This window comes from Periplaneta americana, chromosome 3 (assembly GCF_040183065.1).
Source record: "Periplaneta americana isolate PAMFEO1 chromosome 3, P.americana_PAMFEO1_priV1, whole genome shotgun sequence".
Classification (NCBI taxonomy): Eukaryota; Metazoa; Arthropoda; class Insecta; order Blattodea; family Blattidae; genus Periplaneta; species Periplaneta americana.
This window is the reverse complement of record NC_091119.1, coordinates 185,766,131-185,781,522: the sequence shown is the minus strand read 5'-3', so window position 1 is coordinate 185,781,522 and position 15,392 is coordinate 185,766,131. Positions and strand designations below refer to the sequence as shown.

The window sequence follows — 15,392 nt, the reverse complement described above, 5'->3', positions numbered from 1 at the left end:
AAGCCGCAAGCAGCATCAGTGTCATATTTGAAGAAAACATTAGAAGACGTTTAAGTTAATTAATTACATTGAAAATAAAATATAATTAACGTCAACTGAATGTCAAACATAGACTACTAACTACATACATAGGTTATCCTTATCATAAGTGAAAGTATATAATGTAAATGGCATTAAAATGTGACTCGCGATATGACCAAAGATGTTAAAGCCAGTATATAAATGAAAGCGAGAAAAAAAAAAGTATCAAAAGTAGAGTACATGTACGTACAAATGGTATCTACATCGCGTTTTAAATTTATTTTTAGATTTTTATTTCTTCGGCCAATCTGTTTCACCCACATCGACATTATTTTCGAGGCAATTACGATTGTATTCGGATAAGGGGGTTACCGTCTTTTTTTTTTTTTTTTTTTTTTTGCAAATGGAGTTTTGTTCCCCAGGTGATTACGCAAGTTAAATTCTACAAGTGGCTGTGCAAAAAAAGAAAAAAAAGAAGAAGAATATTAGCATTTGACGTATTTTATTTGTGATGAAAATTATTTGCAATAAGGATCCGGAGTTTAATTTTCATTTATATCGAAACTCACTTTTATGACGTATCTCCATTTACCCAAATCCCATCGTTAATAAAATGTACAATTCCGTCTTACACAATTACAGTCATTCAACATCAGTGAAATAAAATTAAAACGAACTACGGTTAGCGAAAGTCTTACCTTCTTTTCGTAGTGCGATGTCGTAAATTTATCCATCTTCACTATAGCACACAAATTACATTCACCAATAAAATATCAAAAGTTTTGTTTGGAACACGAAACTACACAACCGCAATGGAAGCACCAATTTGATGTGACATCACAGCCTAGTATATACAGTCACGAATGTCAATACGTAGGGAATATGTATCCAAGATATAAAATAGTTGCTAACCACTAGAATCGCTACTAACGCCTCATCATAGACAATGCGAAATAGTACCTGCACATTCTATTGTTCCTAGTACTCTCAACAACTCAAGCTTCGTGACTGTGGTGACATAAAAAAAAAATGAAGTGAAATACGCGCCGGTAATATGTGGCGAAGTCAAGTGGCAAACTAATAAACAAATCATATCAGGCCACGGCCGTGATCAGGCCTACTCGACAACAGCATTTTGCGGTAGTTTCGAACTGTAAAATTGTTTATCTAGTCGGCCATTCATACCAAAGTGCAGTTTCGTTTGCAGACTATTAATAAAAGATCTCTCATATCTGTCCAAGCTTTCAGATCCTTAGTAAAATGTTCCTCTGTCCACATTTGAACCTATTTTCATGGTACATGGACACATGGTGGGACTCTCGTGACCTAAAGTTAGCACGACAGCTAAACTAACAGGATGACACATTGACAAAAACTATGCTCTTAGTCGGAACACTCTTCTATAATAATAATAATAATAATAATAATAATAATAATAATAATAATAATAATAATAATAATAACAATAATAATAATAATAATAATAATAATACCTGCTTGCAAGATTGTACATTTTTCTTGTCATAAACTTTCACTATAGCTGAACTTCAAATTTAATAAAAATAGCTCTAGAAAATTTGTCAACATATAATCATATTTGTAAAAGAGAACCTAAAATGATTCTAATAAGCTAAATCATCAGCAAAATATTATAATTTCTTGCATTATGTGTTCAAAGTTGTTCAGCATTTTATTAAGGGTTGCTTATTGTTTCAAGCTTTCTTAACATGCCTCAACATCACCATAGAAGACTCACATTCTCTTATAACAAGTATTTTTAAATTCTACTCTACTGGGGCAATGCAGATATTACTATAAAATAATATCTTTCAAAAAAAGATATCCTGTAAAAAATACCATAGGTACTTTTAAGTACTAGCCATAATCAGAATATTCTTAATTTTAATGTGAGACACAAATCAGATCTCCATCTACTCTTTCTTAGTCCCGGCTGTTAAAAAAAACTATTCATTGTTCATGTATTAAATAGTCTTCAATATACCGCCTAATTATTTCACAGCTTTGAAGGGCAAAGAGAAAAAATGTATAACAGAATTAACAAAATTTCTTTATTTTCATACATTCTACTCAATGAATTGCTTATGCTTACAAATTTAATTAACTGAATTACTACGTATTTCTAATTATGTATTATTTCTTATGTAAATTACATCTTTCCTTATATTGAGTATGGGTATCTGTTCCGGGATCCGTGATGAAACAAAAAATAGCACAATTTCAAATGGTTACTATAACGACACTATAAGCCACAGCCGAATGCCAATTTATTAGTAGTTACGCCATAAATCAGTGTAAATTGTGTGACCGGCATGGATAACGCCACTTACCTCTACTACAAGCAAGATCATGCCAAAGTTGCATATAAAATTAGCCATGCCATGCGGCCTCACTCAGTCTGACCACTCATTTGATTTCTAATCAAGAATTCTGCAATTTGAGAGTGATTCAGACACGTAGGATACACTCTGAGTGAACCATAGTGAAAAATTTTTTGAGGGCTGGGATTAATTTCGGAATTTCACTCATATCAAGAGAAAATATAATATTGTATGTGCTTCATTAAATACTTTCCTTATCATAGACCCACAGTCTAGTATATACAGTTACGAAGCTTGAGTTTATGAGGGTACTAGGAACAATAGACTGTGCAGGTCTAGCAACTATCTATGGATGCATATTTACTACGTATTGAGCTTCGTGACTGTATATATTAGGCTGTGATAGACCCATACTCTCCATTTGTAAGCTGAAGCAAAAATGAAATATTCAAACCAACATTACTGTAGTTTTATTCCCAAAACTGAATGATGTATTCTACGTGCCAGTTTGTCCCTGACACAGCATTTCTTTTGTATAATTTTGCTACTTATATATATATATATATATATATATATATATAAATATATAATTTTAATGTGCCGAAGTACATATGATATTTCCATGCAGATATTCTGCGTCATCATACGATGAAAGAGTATTGGAACGGAGAAAAATTCTCTCCGGTGCCGGGATTTGAACCCGGGTATTCAGCTGTATGTGCTGATGCTTTATCCACTAAGCCATACCAGATACCCACCCCAGCGTCGGACAGAATCGTCTCAGATTAAGTTCCAACTCTTGGGTTCCCTCTAGTGGCCGCCCTCTGCACTACATCATAGATGTCTATGAACGAGGACTGAAGTCCACACATGTGCTGAGGTGCACTCGTTATGAGACGATTCTGTCCGACGCTGGGGTGGGTATCCGGTGTGGCTTAGTGGATAAAGCATCAGCACGTAGAGCTGAATACCCGGGTTCAAATCCCGGCGCCGGAGAGAATTTTTCTCCGTTCCAATACTTTTTGATCGTATGATGACGCAGATTATCTGCATGGAAATATCATACGTACTTCGGTACATTAAAATAATATATATAATATGCGTAAATCACTTCGTGATTTAAGATGGCGCTTATTCCGTCGGATCCCGGCCAACTAGTCACTCATAACGAGTGCACCTCAGCACATGTGTGGACTTCAGTCCTCGTTCATAGACATCTATGACGTAGTGCAGAGGGCAGCCACTAGAGGGAACCCAAGAGTTGGAACTTAATCTGAGACGATTCTGTCCGACACCGGGGTGGGTATCCGGTGTGGCTTAGTGGATAAAGCATCAGCACGTAGAGCTGAATACCCAGGTTCAAATCCCGGTGCCGGAGAGAATTTTTCTCTGTTCCAATACTCTTTGATCGTATGATGACGCAGATTATCTGCATGGAAATATCATATGTACTTCGGTACATTAAAATAATATATATAATATGCGTAAATCACTTCGTGATTTAAGATGGCGCTTATTCCGTCGGATCCCGGCCAACTAGTCACTCATAACGAGTGCACCTCAGCACATGTGTGGACTTCAGTCCTCGTTCATAGACATCTATGACGTAGTGCAGAGGGCAGCCACTAGAGGGAACCCAAGAGTTGGAACTTAATCTGAGATGATTCTGTCCGACACCGGGGTGGGTATCCGGTGTGGCTTAGTGGATAAAGCATCAGCACGTAGAGCTGAATACCCAGGTTCAAATCCCGGCGCCGGAGATAATTTTTCTCCGTTCCAATACTCTTTCATCGTATTTTGCTACTTGTTTCACATTTCAAAGCTGCAATGCTGATGTAAGGATTATGAATTGCAATAAATGAAATGAAATGTTCTTGTTGAGCACACAGATATTCATACCAAATAATCTCAAGATTTACTGCTTCTCTTGCTTTATGATAATTTATTTTACTTGTAAAATGGTATACCAGTTCACTGATTTCATTTCACCACTGAGAAACTATCATTACCAATTTCAAAGAAACTTTGTTACCATTACAATTTCCATACACAACGGGGGGGAAGGACAGTAGACCTACTTCTTACTGAATGCCCACTCTTAACATTTCTGTCATTTGGTATCATGGTGCTCAGTAAATGGATGTAATATCAGGTGTGGAGAAACAACATTGCAGAACAAATACGAATCTTTATTACTAAATTTCTTTATGATATTTTCATTCAGAGAACATAAATTTAGAACTTTAAATTGAAGTGCACGCCCCTCAGTCAATTAAACGCCAACAATACAATATATACAATACAATACATATTAATATATTTTTAAAAATGTTTGAGAAACGTGTTGTCTATGTGTTGTAAGCAATGGTGGATACAAGCATATATACGATTGAGGAACATCTCATCGTTAGTGTGTGGTTTCATGGAAAACAACGATTTGGTGAAACATATGAAGAAATCAGATAAAACTTTTTTCATCGCTTTAATAAAGCAGCTCTATAACATTATGTACTTTAAAACTGGTAGGCCTACATTTAGACTTACTGACCTGAAAGTGGCATTTTATTATTTTATAAACTAATATATAATATATCCAATCGTGACTTGTGGCCCACTCTATAATTAGTCCTTAAGAGAAAGTAGGCTACAATATATTTAAAATGACATTAATGCAAGTAACAGACTTGTACCACTAACAATTTGTTAAATAAACAACTATTTTAAATTTCCTGTGTTAATATTGAAACAATTTTGTTATTTTACAATACCGAGTAAGGTGGGGTTACTTGAGACATCGGGGATATTTGAGCTAAATCAGATGTTTAGATGTTTTCGTTTCTGTGATTTTTGTAATTTTTTAATTCAAATTTTGGGATTAAAGAAAAGAAAATTATGTGTGCATATTATCTCAGTGAATTATAGAATATAGCTAAAGATAATAAACTACATATATACTGTACCCAAATCTATAAAACTAGTGGCTTGTGCAGCAAATGCTGCTGCAAACTAAGTTCGTTAGACGTTCAAATAAAATTTTTCTGATTTATTTTCAATGAAGAATACTTGTCTTTTTAATAGTTATTTGCTTCCATAATAATGAAACATACTCCCTCTCAATGGATTTTTTTAAGCCAAATACTTTCGCTTGAACCTATCCAACTTCAGTTTTTGAGTTTCAACGCGAAAACGCAAGTATCAATGTCAGGACGATAGCAGTAGCTATTTCAGGTCATTGTGGATTGTAAAAAAAAGTTAAAAAAATGTCAGGTTTGCTAAGCTTTCGAACAATAGCATTTTCATATAGCTGCTGCATGTAGAACTTGAAATGTAAAGCGTAAAATCATTTTATCCTATTAAGAGATCTTGCTGAAATGATCTGGAGACTACAAAATTTTCTAGGCCTCTTATTTTATCAGTAAGTAATACCTTTTGATCTTTCCTTAGGAACTGTAATTTTTGCGCTCTCTCGAGCCAATACTGAAGACAATGACACATATCAATATCTACACTACACTGCCATTAAGTATATGAAAAAGACCCAACCCCACTGGGCTAATAAGTATAAAAATATTTGATTTTTAATAACAATATTATTATCTTAAGTTTTGTAGTTATATATAGCAGCCACTCAGTAAATTATAGAAATTAAGATCTAAATTAAGATATTCTCTACATTTACTTACATAACCTTAAAACGTTTCACTTTCATGTCATCAATATAGCATCAATATTATGTACAATTAATGAAAAATAGATGAAGCATGATATTAACTATAATAATATTTAATTTCTAATGATAATAATGTCATCAAACCACCTCAAGTTTCGTAGATTTGAATATCCAATACACAGTTGTACTCAGAAAATTATTATACACTGCAGAATCAGTTTTTAATAACAAATTGAATTGAGCTCTAAATATGTCGGCAATCCTGCAGGTCATGGCCTTCGTGTAATAGCCTATTGTTTATTGTAGTGTGTGTTTTGTTCTGAAAGTCAATCAAGTCGGCCGTGATTCGATAAAATTAGTTCTCAAAACTGACAACAGATGGATTTTTGGAAAGTAGGAAAATTGTGTAGGAAAATTGACATTTCACTGAAAACTACTACTTTTCCGAAAAACTTTGGGTTCCAAGCTTCAAAATGAGGGGCCATTTATTAAAATCTGTTCAGCCGTTTTCCCGTAATTTCCATTACCAGTTCAAATTATATATATAGATGTTATCATTTAATGTTCTATTAACTCAAGTAACCTCATATCAAGTTTAACTTGCACCACATAGCATTTTTAAATGGGTAGCTCAAGTATACCCATTTCCTGGGTAACTTGAGCCACTAATAAAACAATAAATAAATACATAACAATAGTGAAAATGCAATAAAGCTGCTTGCCTGTGGTTTGTATGTCGCAAGATTCAACATATAGGAGAGCAATGAAAGTTTCTCAAGGTATACGTTTTTTGTAGGAGTTAATGAAACTTTCTGAGGTGGTTCAAGTATCCCCAGTTTACGGTAATTAATTACTAGTTTCTGTTTATATTTTTCATCTTCAGATTTCTAGTGAAGTCTTACGCTTCTTTCCGGTTTCTTATTGCTGTTGTCTTTGTGGGGGGTATGTTTATAATTGGTTGTGATGTGTCGGAAAGGATGTGCGTTCTGAAATTTAGTTGAGTGTTGAGGATGTGTTGTGCATGTGTATTTATGTGCCTCATCCTCAACGCTCAACTAAATTTCAGAACACATACTTTTCTCGATGCAATACTACTAGTCACAAACACACCTCACCAAGACACCAACAAGAAAAAACCGGAAGCAAGCGCAAGACATCGCTATAAATCTGAAGATGGCAGAAACAATTCGAAACTAATCATTCATTAATATATCGTTACAGTTTTGATGTAAACACAGGAAAGTTATAATGTATGTTTATTTAACAATTGTACTGTTCATTTTGTCAAAATTTGTATTTACCTATAGGCTATTTCATAAACAGTTTATGAATTTGGTGTTATGTTGCAGGAAGTGTGCCACCAGCGGTTTGTGTCCACATTACTATCGCGATATTCTAGTTTATGTATGTGGAAGTTCAGCAGTACTAGGACTTATTGTTCTACTTTCACTGTCATTTGTCAACATAGGAAACAGAAGAAGAGCTGGCAGTGATATTTTAGGAAGAAGTTTCAGCACTTCAGACACAGTCCAAAGTGATGCGCAGTTATTCTGTAACCTTCCAAATGGAATAAAACGTTCATTGTAATTGATGTTGGTATATTTTTTATTTTAAAACTCTACATTGTTATGAAGTTAATAAAATAATGTCCGAAAAATCAGGAAGTCTGTGTTTATTTTTCAATACAGACACAAACTAGATATTTCCAATGTTACACATCTTGATTACACAACTTTTAACATATATCACTTAGGAATTATATATATATACGTGTTAATTTGGACTAATTTATTTCCAATTTATTCAGATTTATGCCTCAAATCATTAATCTCATCAGAATAAATATCAATATGAAAAAGGGAGCCATGGTTTGTTCTACCGTACATAAGACTAAAAAAAAAAAATATATAGTAACTCCTTCTTTGACAAAATCAATTTTCAAGAATCATGTCATTTCACCATTTAAAATTTTGAATTGCATAATTTATTCTCAGAAAATGCCATTTTCCTCTTAAAAACTAACGGTACACATCAAAATAATATAAATCTAATTTATACTCATAAGAGCAGAGTACTTACCATTACATTTTTCCTGATTATTATTCAGTTGTGGTACGACTGACTGAATACAAAATATATAGCATTCTAAGGTCTTGTGGAGCTTGACCATAGAGTCCACGAACACAGAGAGGGTTTGGAATTGAACAGGTTACATGAGTTGCTTCTTTATGCGGATAATGTATTGGAAGTAAATCCCATAAAAACAAATTATAGGATTATGTCTCTTAACCAGAACATAGTACGAAATGGAAATATAAAAATTGGATATTTATCCTTACGAAATATAAAAACTGGAAATTTATCCTTTGAAAAATGTGGAAAAATTCGAATACCCTACTTTGGAGCAATAGTAACAAATATAAATGACACTCAAGAGGAAATTAAACATAGAATAAATATGGGAAATGCCTGTTATTATTCGGTTGAGAAGCTTTTGTCATCTAGTTTGCTTTAAAAAAAACTGAAAATTAGAATTATAAAACAGTTATTTTACCCGTTGTTCTGTATCATTGTGAAACTTTGACTCTCACTTTGAGAGAGGAACAGAGATTAAGGGTATCCGAGAATAAGGTGCTTAGGAACATATTTGGGGCTAAGAGGGATGAAGTTACAGGAGAATGGAGAAAGTTACACAATGCAGAACTGTACGCGTTGTATTCTTCACCTACTGTAACATAATTAGGAATATTAAGTTCAGATGTTTGAGATGGGCAGGGCATGTAGCATGTATGGGTGAATCCAGAAATGCGTATAGAGTGTTAGTTGGAAGACCTGAGAAGAAAAAGATCTTTGAGGAGGCCGAGATGTAAATGGGAGGATAACATAAAAATGGGTTTGAGAGAGGTGGAATATGATGGTAGGGAATGGATTAATCTTGTTTAGAATAGCGTGCTTATATGAGGGTGGTAATGAACTTCCAGGTTCATTAAAAACCATTTGTAAAACAAATAAGTTAACACAATAAAACTGCATACTGATTCACTTTATATCTTCTTTGCTGTGTTAATAATAGGAAAATTACATGGCTGTCTAGTTTCGAAGTGTTATTCTTCATTGTCCAAAGCCTAATGGTCAACCAGGTAATTTCCTCATTATTAACATAGTAAAGAAGATATGAAGTGAATCAGTGAATAAGTGTTAAAATTGCATATACAACAATGAAGAAAAAATTGCATATCTACTGTATAGCTTATATCAGTTATGTAATGCATCATAGTGCAACTTCAGTTTACATAAGGCCATGTTGATTTCATGATTCAGACGCAGAATAGTGGCTCTCTCTCATTGATAATGAATTCTCTTCTTTGAAGTACGTTATGTGTGCTATCATAAACTATACATTCTTATTGTTAGTTTTACTTAGTTCTTTGACTTTGTAATTAGTGATAAATTAGTGTAACTCTTACCAACCTACAAATAGGTCCTACGATTTATATTGTTATTACAATAGTATTTTTGTAATAATAATAATAATAATAATAATAATAATAATAATAATAATAATAATAATAATAATAATAATAATAATAATAATAGGCTAATAATAATAATAGGCTAATAATAATAAAAATAATATAATAATAATATTAATAATAATAACAATATTAATAATAATATTATTATAATAATACTAATTACCTTGGAGCAACAGTAACAAATATAAATGACACTCAGGAGGAAATTAAACGCAGAATAAATATGGGAAATCCGTGTTATTATTCGGTTGAGAAGCTTTTGTCATCTAGTTTGCTGTCAAAAAATCTGAAAGTTAGAATTTATAAAACAGTTATATTACTGGTTGTTCTGTATGGTTGTGAAACTTGGACTCTCACTTTGAGAGAGGAACAGAGATTAAGGGTGTTTGAGAATAAGGTTCTTAGGAAAATATTTGGGGCTAAGAGGGATGAAGTTACAGGAGAATGGAGAAAGTTACACAACACAGAGCTGCACACATTGTATTCTTCACCTGACATAATTAGGAACATAAAATTCAGACGTTTGAGATGGGCAGGGCATGTAGCACGTATGGGCGAATCCAGAAATGCATATAGAGTGTTAGTTGGGAGGCCGGAGGGAAAAAGACCTTTAGGGAGGCCGAGACGTAGGTGGGAAGATAATATTAAAATGAATTTGAGGGAGGTGGGATATGATGATAGAGAATGGATTAATCTTGCCCAAAATAGGGACCAATGGCGGCCTTATGTGAGGGCGGCAATGAACCTCCGGGTTCCTTAAAAGCAAGCAAGTAAGTAAGTATTATTATTATTATTATTTATTATTATTATTATTATCATCCTCATATCCTACATGAAATATGAATTATTATAGTAAAAAAACCAGCCCCACGCCATTTCATTTTTTCCTCCATTTTTCCGCCTTCGTGGAGGAGAGCTATTCTGCTTACATAACACTAAATTCCGACTAAGTCCGCGTTTAACATCCCTCTAGCCCTCTTAGAAGGTCTGGAAGCTTCTCAAAATAATGCCATTTATGTGCAAGTCATTGGCACTATGAGACATCGTGCTAGGTTCTCTGTTGATCTGAAACTATTGAATGACAAATGAAGTTGAAATTAACGATAGCAAAATAAATGCGAGGGTCCAACGCCGAAAATTTCCTTGCAATTGCACTGAATTGGCTGAGGAAAAAGCCTCTTACTACGCAATTTGTCCCGACCAGGATTTGAATCCGGATCTGCTAGTTTCGTACTTAAACATGCAGACCATTATCTCACAGCAGTGGGTCCATCTTCCATACTGCGTGTTCTGTTCAAAGTGTGTCATGGCTTGCTGTATGCCGTCATGTGGCTAGTCGATGAGCCTAGAGAATTCAATCTTCCTACACTTCCGCAGAGGCGTATTACCTATGTGCCAGAGAAGTTGCCTGGCAAGTACGGCGTTCATTCTGAAGAGTACTTACCGATACGTACGGTAACGCCGGTAGTGGCAGGAATGTGAACTCTTTGGAAACACGTACTGAGGTGAGTTTTTTTCTTACTGTCGGGACATGGGGAGAGGGTTAAGACGATTACTTACGTATTTGTTGTCATTAACTTCGACAATCAACATGGACACGGAGCATTTGATTTGTGTTGTGGAATGTTGCCATTACCAATGATAAAAAATACCCTGCGTACGATTTGCCCACGCAAAATAGAGTTCGAAAGGTTACGATAGCATACAGACCATACAGACCGCCATCTGTTGCCACGATGTTCAAGTTATACCGTGCACGTGCTCAAGTTCAGATTGAACGCCTTGAATAATAGGCAACTTCTCTGACATAAAAGCTGAAACTCGCTTCAAATCGCTGAATCACAACAGTGACGTCATGACACACTTTGAAATGAACACCCAGTATGTCAGAGATGTTGAAATTATTCACTGTTGGAAATAAGGTAAGTTAACTCTAATATCCTACAAAATGGTTTGAGAAGACATGGATTTCCTTCTGATATCTCCTTCCACTTTCCTTGCATTATTGTTATTCCATAATTTCATTAACTGTAAATGGCTGCTGTCTTTTAAAAGAATTATTAAATAAAAATTATCTCATCTTTCCAACAGAAGACCTTTCTTGCAAGGTCTGAATAGAGCATATAAAATCCGGTAATATTATTAGGGAAGTTGTGAGGTAAATGATTACAACAGGAATGTGTCAACAGAAGTCTTGTTTACAAAATTATTGTTACTCGCACCTCCTCTACACAACGGTTTGACACTAAGATATGACTGCAAGAGAACGGTCCAACACAACAGATCTTTTTCTTTATTTTAGATGGAAGCCTCACTATGTTCCTTTTTGAGATGTAGTAACAGTGAAAAATCCTGGACAAGACTGTCACTGTCAGTGTTACTAAAATATGAACAACCACCGCCATTTCCTTCTGATCAGTTCCATATTCAGAAGGAAACTGGAGTGTAAACAATAAGATATTTACAGTGTCACTTTTTTATTTGTGTGTCTGTTTTCATCGGTCACTCGAACACAACACATTCGCACAAAAAAACTTTCACTTCACTCATGCTAAACAAATTCACTACACTTGTGCAGCGAGAGTTCTGATTGAGCGGTGGCTTCCTGCCTCCTCCTATTTCGCCAGCACTGTGAACCACGTCTGCATTATGACGCATAAGCATGTCCACGTCACCCTGCTGCTTGTACCTGTGTTGTGTCCTGGTGTCGAAGTCGGACCTGACACTCTGGTGTTGGCCCGCACTATTTGGGAGTTCCATCGAATTGCGTATTCTGGTAGTTTTCTAGTCATGGCTTGTAATCTGGGAAAAAATAATCAAGTTATTACATCAGTTTCAAAATAGTACATTACGCAACGAGTCTATAATGGTAGTAATTAAGACGCGAGTATGTTTATGAAACGTTGTTTCCAGTAAATTAAATTTTCAAAAAATTTTTTTTTCTTTAAAATACCCTTTGATATGTGTGGCATGCATTGTATAACATTTTGTGGGTATTTGTGCCCTTATCGGATGTTGAGACGTCATTTTTAAACTTCCTGCGCTATGGATTTTTAAATCACATGCCAGCTTTTATCGGTTTCCAGTAACTTCATTTTTTTGCTACATTGCCAGACAAAAATGGATATAATTTCTGAACTATTAAAGATACATGCATGAAATTTAGAACACACATTGTTTAGACTATTAGGAAACTTTTCTCTGTAACAGAATTTTGTTAACTGATTTCATTTAAAAAATACGTTCGTTTGTTTGCAAGAAAGGAAATCAGAAAATTGTTATTAAATTTTAATTGTTTATTTTACAAACGTAGGGACTAATATCAAAATTCTGGTACAGTCAGTTTGTAGAACATGCTTTTGCAAATACATTGCAAAAACTGTTTGAATCTGTCTTTAAAAACGGTTTAGATATATCAGTTTTAGTACAATCCTGCATTGGGTATATTTTTTTTTTTCAAATTTGGGCCCCCAAATAATTTTTTTTTTTTTTTTTCAAAATATTTTATTTGGTTGAGTTGCCACAGGTATGAGCTCTCTATATACAAAAAATTAATATTTTACAACAAATAGGAAAAAAGTTTTTAAAAATACCATCCTCTCCCCTTTAGAGAAGTTTTGAAGTAATATTGTTGAGAAGAAGCTGTGACCTACATATTATGTAACTAACTAAAAGAATGAGTAAATTGGGTTGGAAATATTTGAAACAAGGTTCAGCTGCACTTTTATTACTTGTATGGAGATAGGTAGATCAGAAAGGTGAGCACGATTTAATGGTAACATGCCTTCACACTAGCATAGTCCCCAATTCTATCTATTCCTTACCTAAGAAGAACAGTATTCATTTTCCAAGGCAGAGAATATTCTTTACTGCGGTCACGTGGACAAAATGTGTGGAGAAGCTGGCCCACTCCATCAATTCTGTTTTCTTCATACTGATGAACACTTACATTCCAGGCTGTGCAAGGCCCTAAGAGGTTAAAAAACAGTTAATACAAAATAATTCCGTATATTCATGTGTAACTTAAGAGGAATATTACAATAATACTCGGAACTGATTTTAAAATACCATTTACATATTTAAGTTAGAAAAATAGGCTATTGAACCCTGGAGGTTAAGAATATTTTCGCACAAATAATTTGTCATAATTATTTATGAGAAAATTGAGAAATATACAAACCTAAGAAGACAACATTATTTTAAGTTACTCATTAAAATGACATGCTATAGGCTTAATATAAACAAATAGTTTACTGACAAGTAGAATCGTTTTCATACCAAAATTAAAAAATAAAGTGATCAATATTATTTTTTTTTAAATAAACTATAAATTCTACATTAAAGATCCAACAGCATGTTGTTCACATGGCAGAATTATACATGCATTCAAAGGATCAATAAAATATCTCAAATACTTTTTTGAGTTGCCATGTAAACGTTGCCCTGTTGAACAAAATAGCCCACAAACTTTCATAATTTTAAAAAGAAACTATTATGTTTTCAAAAACATTAAATTTACTTAGTGATGTAAAGACAGTGTATATTAAGCATGACAATTTTTATTCCCAAAGGACTAAACAGATTCTGAGAAAAAAAAAAGTTTAAATATAGCCTACCATAGTATATAATTCGTATATAATTATTATACTAGTGAAAAGTATACCTCCTCTATTAAGAAAGTGCTGGAAAAGGGACAATAAATACGATTTTAATATTTACTGATATCCCGCGAAAACATATTAGCGAACCAACGCCGAGAAAGCCTCAAATCATACATTCAATAGACTTTTCTTTGTCCATGCCTGTATTAAAACAATGAAACATAATTTCTTTCTGTTGTCGGCTCACAGGTCACCAACATTTGTTTGTCACACCATGCAAAGGACATGGAGGAAAAAAATAATTTATATATTTATATTTGCATGCGAAAGTGGTGTTGCTAGCTCTACCCAGTACTCTTCATAAAATAGGTGTAGAAATGAAGAAAATTGAATTTTTTTTCGAACTGTAAAGATGGTAATAGGGATTGAATTAGAATTTTGAACAAATTTTTCATGCGGATAGAAAATAATAATACCAACACTCAAACAGTTTGGAGGAGGTAATCTTAACATATTGAAAGCATACGTGGTTTCATAGTAGTGCTATTCATTGGAAAGACATTTCCTTGCGACTATTTCTGTTACTTTGGGAAGATCATCCAAAATATCTCATCTGATATCTAGAATTAGGGCCAAACTCATGGTCTAGTGGTCAGAGCTTCTGGCTATAGTTCATGAGGTCCCGGGTTTGATTCCCGGTTAGAGCACAGGAATTTTTCCTTAAAGGTGATTATTCCTGTGTTCGTCCATGGTCTGGAATTCAGGTTAAGTTTAGATTTAAGACCTCTCCTGGCAATACATTATCATAATCATCCTATCACATCATCGGGGTAATGTAACTCCACCTTCCAGGCGCCCCAACCTCAGAAGTGGGTTACAACTAAGCCACAGCCAGGAGTGAAGACCAGAAATGTCGAAAAGACAACCTGGTGGCATTGGATAAAAAAAAAATATTTACTAGGACAATGACACCAAGCACAAATCTTGGAATACAAAGATATGGCTCCTTTTTAACATCCCAAAATATCTGGAAACAGCCCCACAAACTGCAGATACTAATTCCATACATTTTTATAGGATTTTCTAGACATAATAACCAGAAAGAGAGTAATTCCGAACAAATGTGATGTAAAGTATGTTCTCCAGAAAAAAATGAGAAAGTATTTTTTATTCTGTAACTGCAAAACTTGTTGAATCAATATCCAGGCTATTATTTGTACGTAGA

At 34.1% G+C, this 15,392-nt stretch overlaps 2 protein-coding genes across 6 annotated transcripts in view; one reads left to right on the top strand and one right to left on the bottom strand.

The window, feature by feature from the left end:
* The window catches only part of LOC138696914 (major facilitator superfamily domain-containing protein 12-like), a 41,615-nt gene extending 33,925 nt beyond the window's left edge, over window positions 1-7,690 (top strand). For both annotated transcript variants that reach the window (XM_069822396.1, XM_069822397.1), the window contains exon 9: window positions 7,380-7,690. In XM_069822396.1, coding sequence (XP_069678497.1) covers window positions 7,380-7,617 — 238 coding nt within the window. In that variant the 3' untranslated portion in view covers window positions 7,618-7,690. The remainder of the gene's footprint in view (window positions 1-7,379) is intronic.
* Window positions 7,691-11,387: 3,697 nt separating this feature from the next.
* The window catches only part of LOC138696913 (uncharacterized), a 2,004,918-nt gene continuing 2,000,913 nt past the window's right edge, over window positions 11,388-15,392 (bottom strand). For 3 of the 4 annotated variants that reach the window (XM_069822391.1, XM_069822394.1, XM_069822393.1), the window contains 2 exons: window positions 13,391-13,535; window positions 11,728-12,368 (listed from right to left, as the gene is read on the bottom strand). In XM_069822391.1, the coding sequence (XP_069678492.1) occupies window positions 12,182-12,368; window positions 13,391-13,535 (332 nt within the window). In that variant the 3' untranslated portion in view covers window positions 11,728-12,181. Of the gene's footprint in view, window positions 12,369-13,390; window positions 13,536-15,392 lie in introns of all 4 variants that reach the window. The other variant, XM_069822395.1, reaches the window with a different exon arrangement.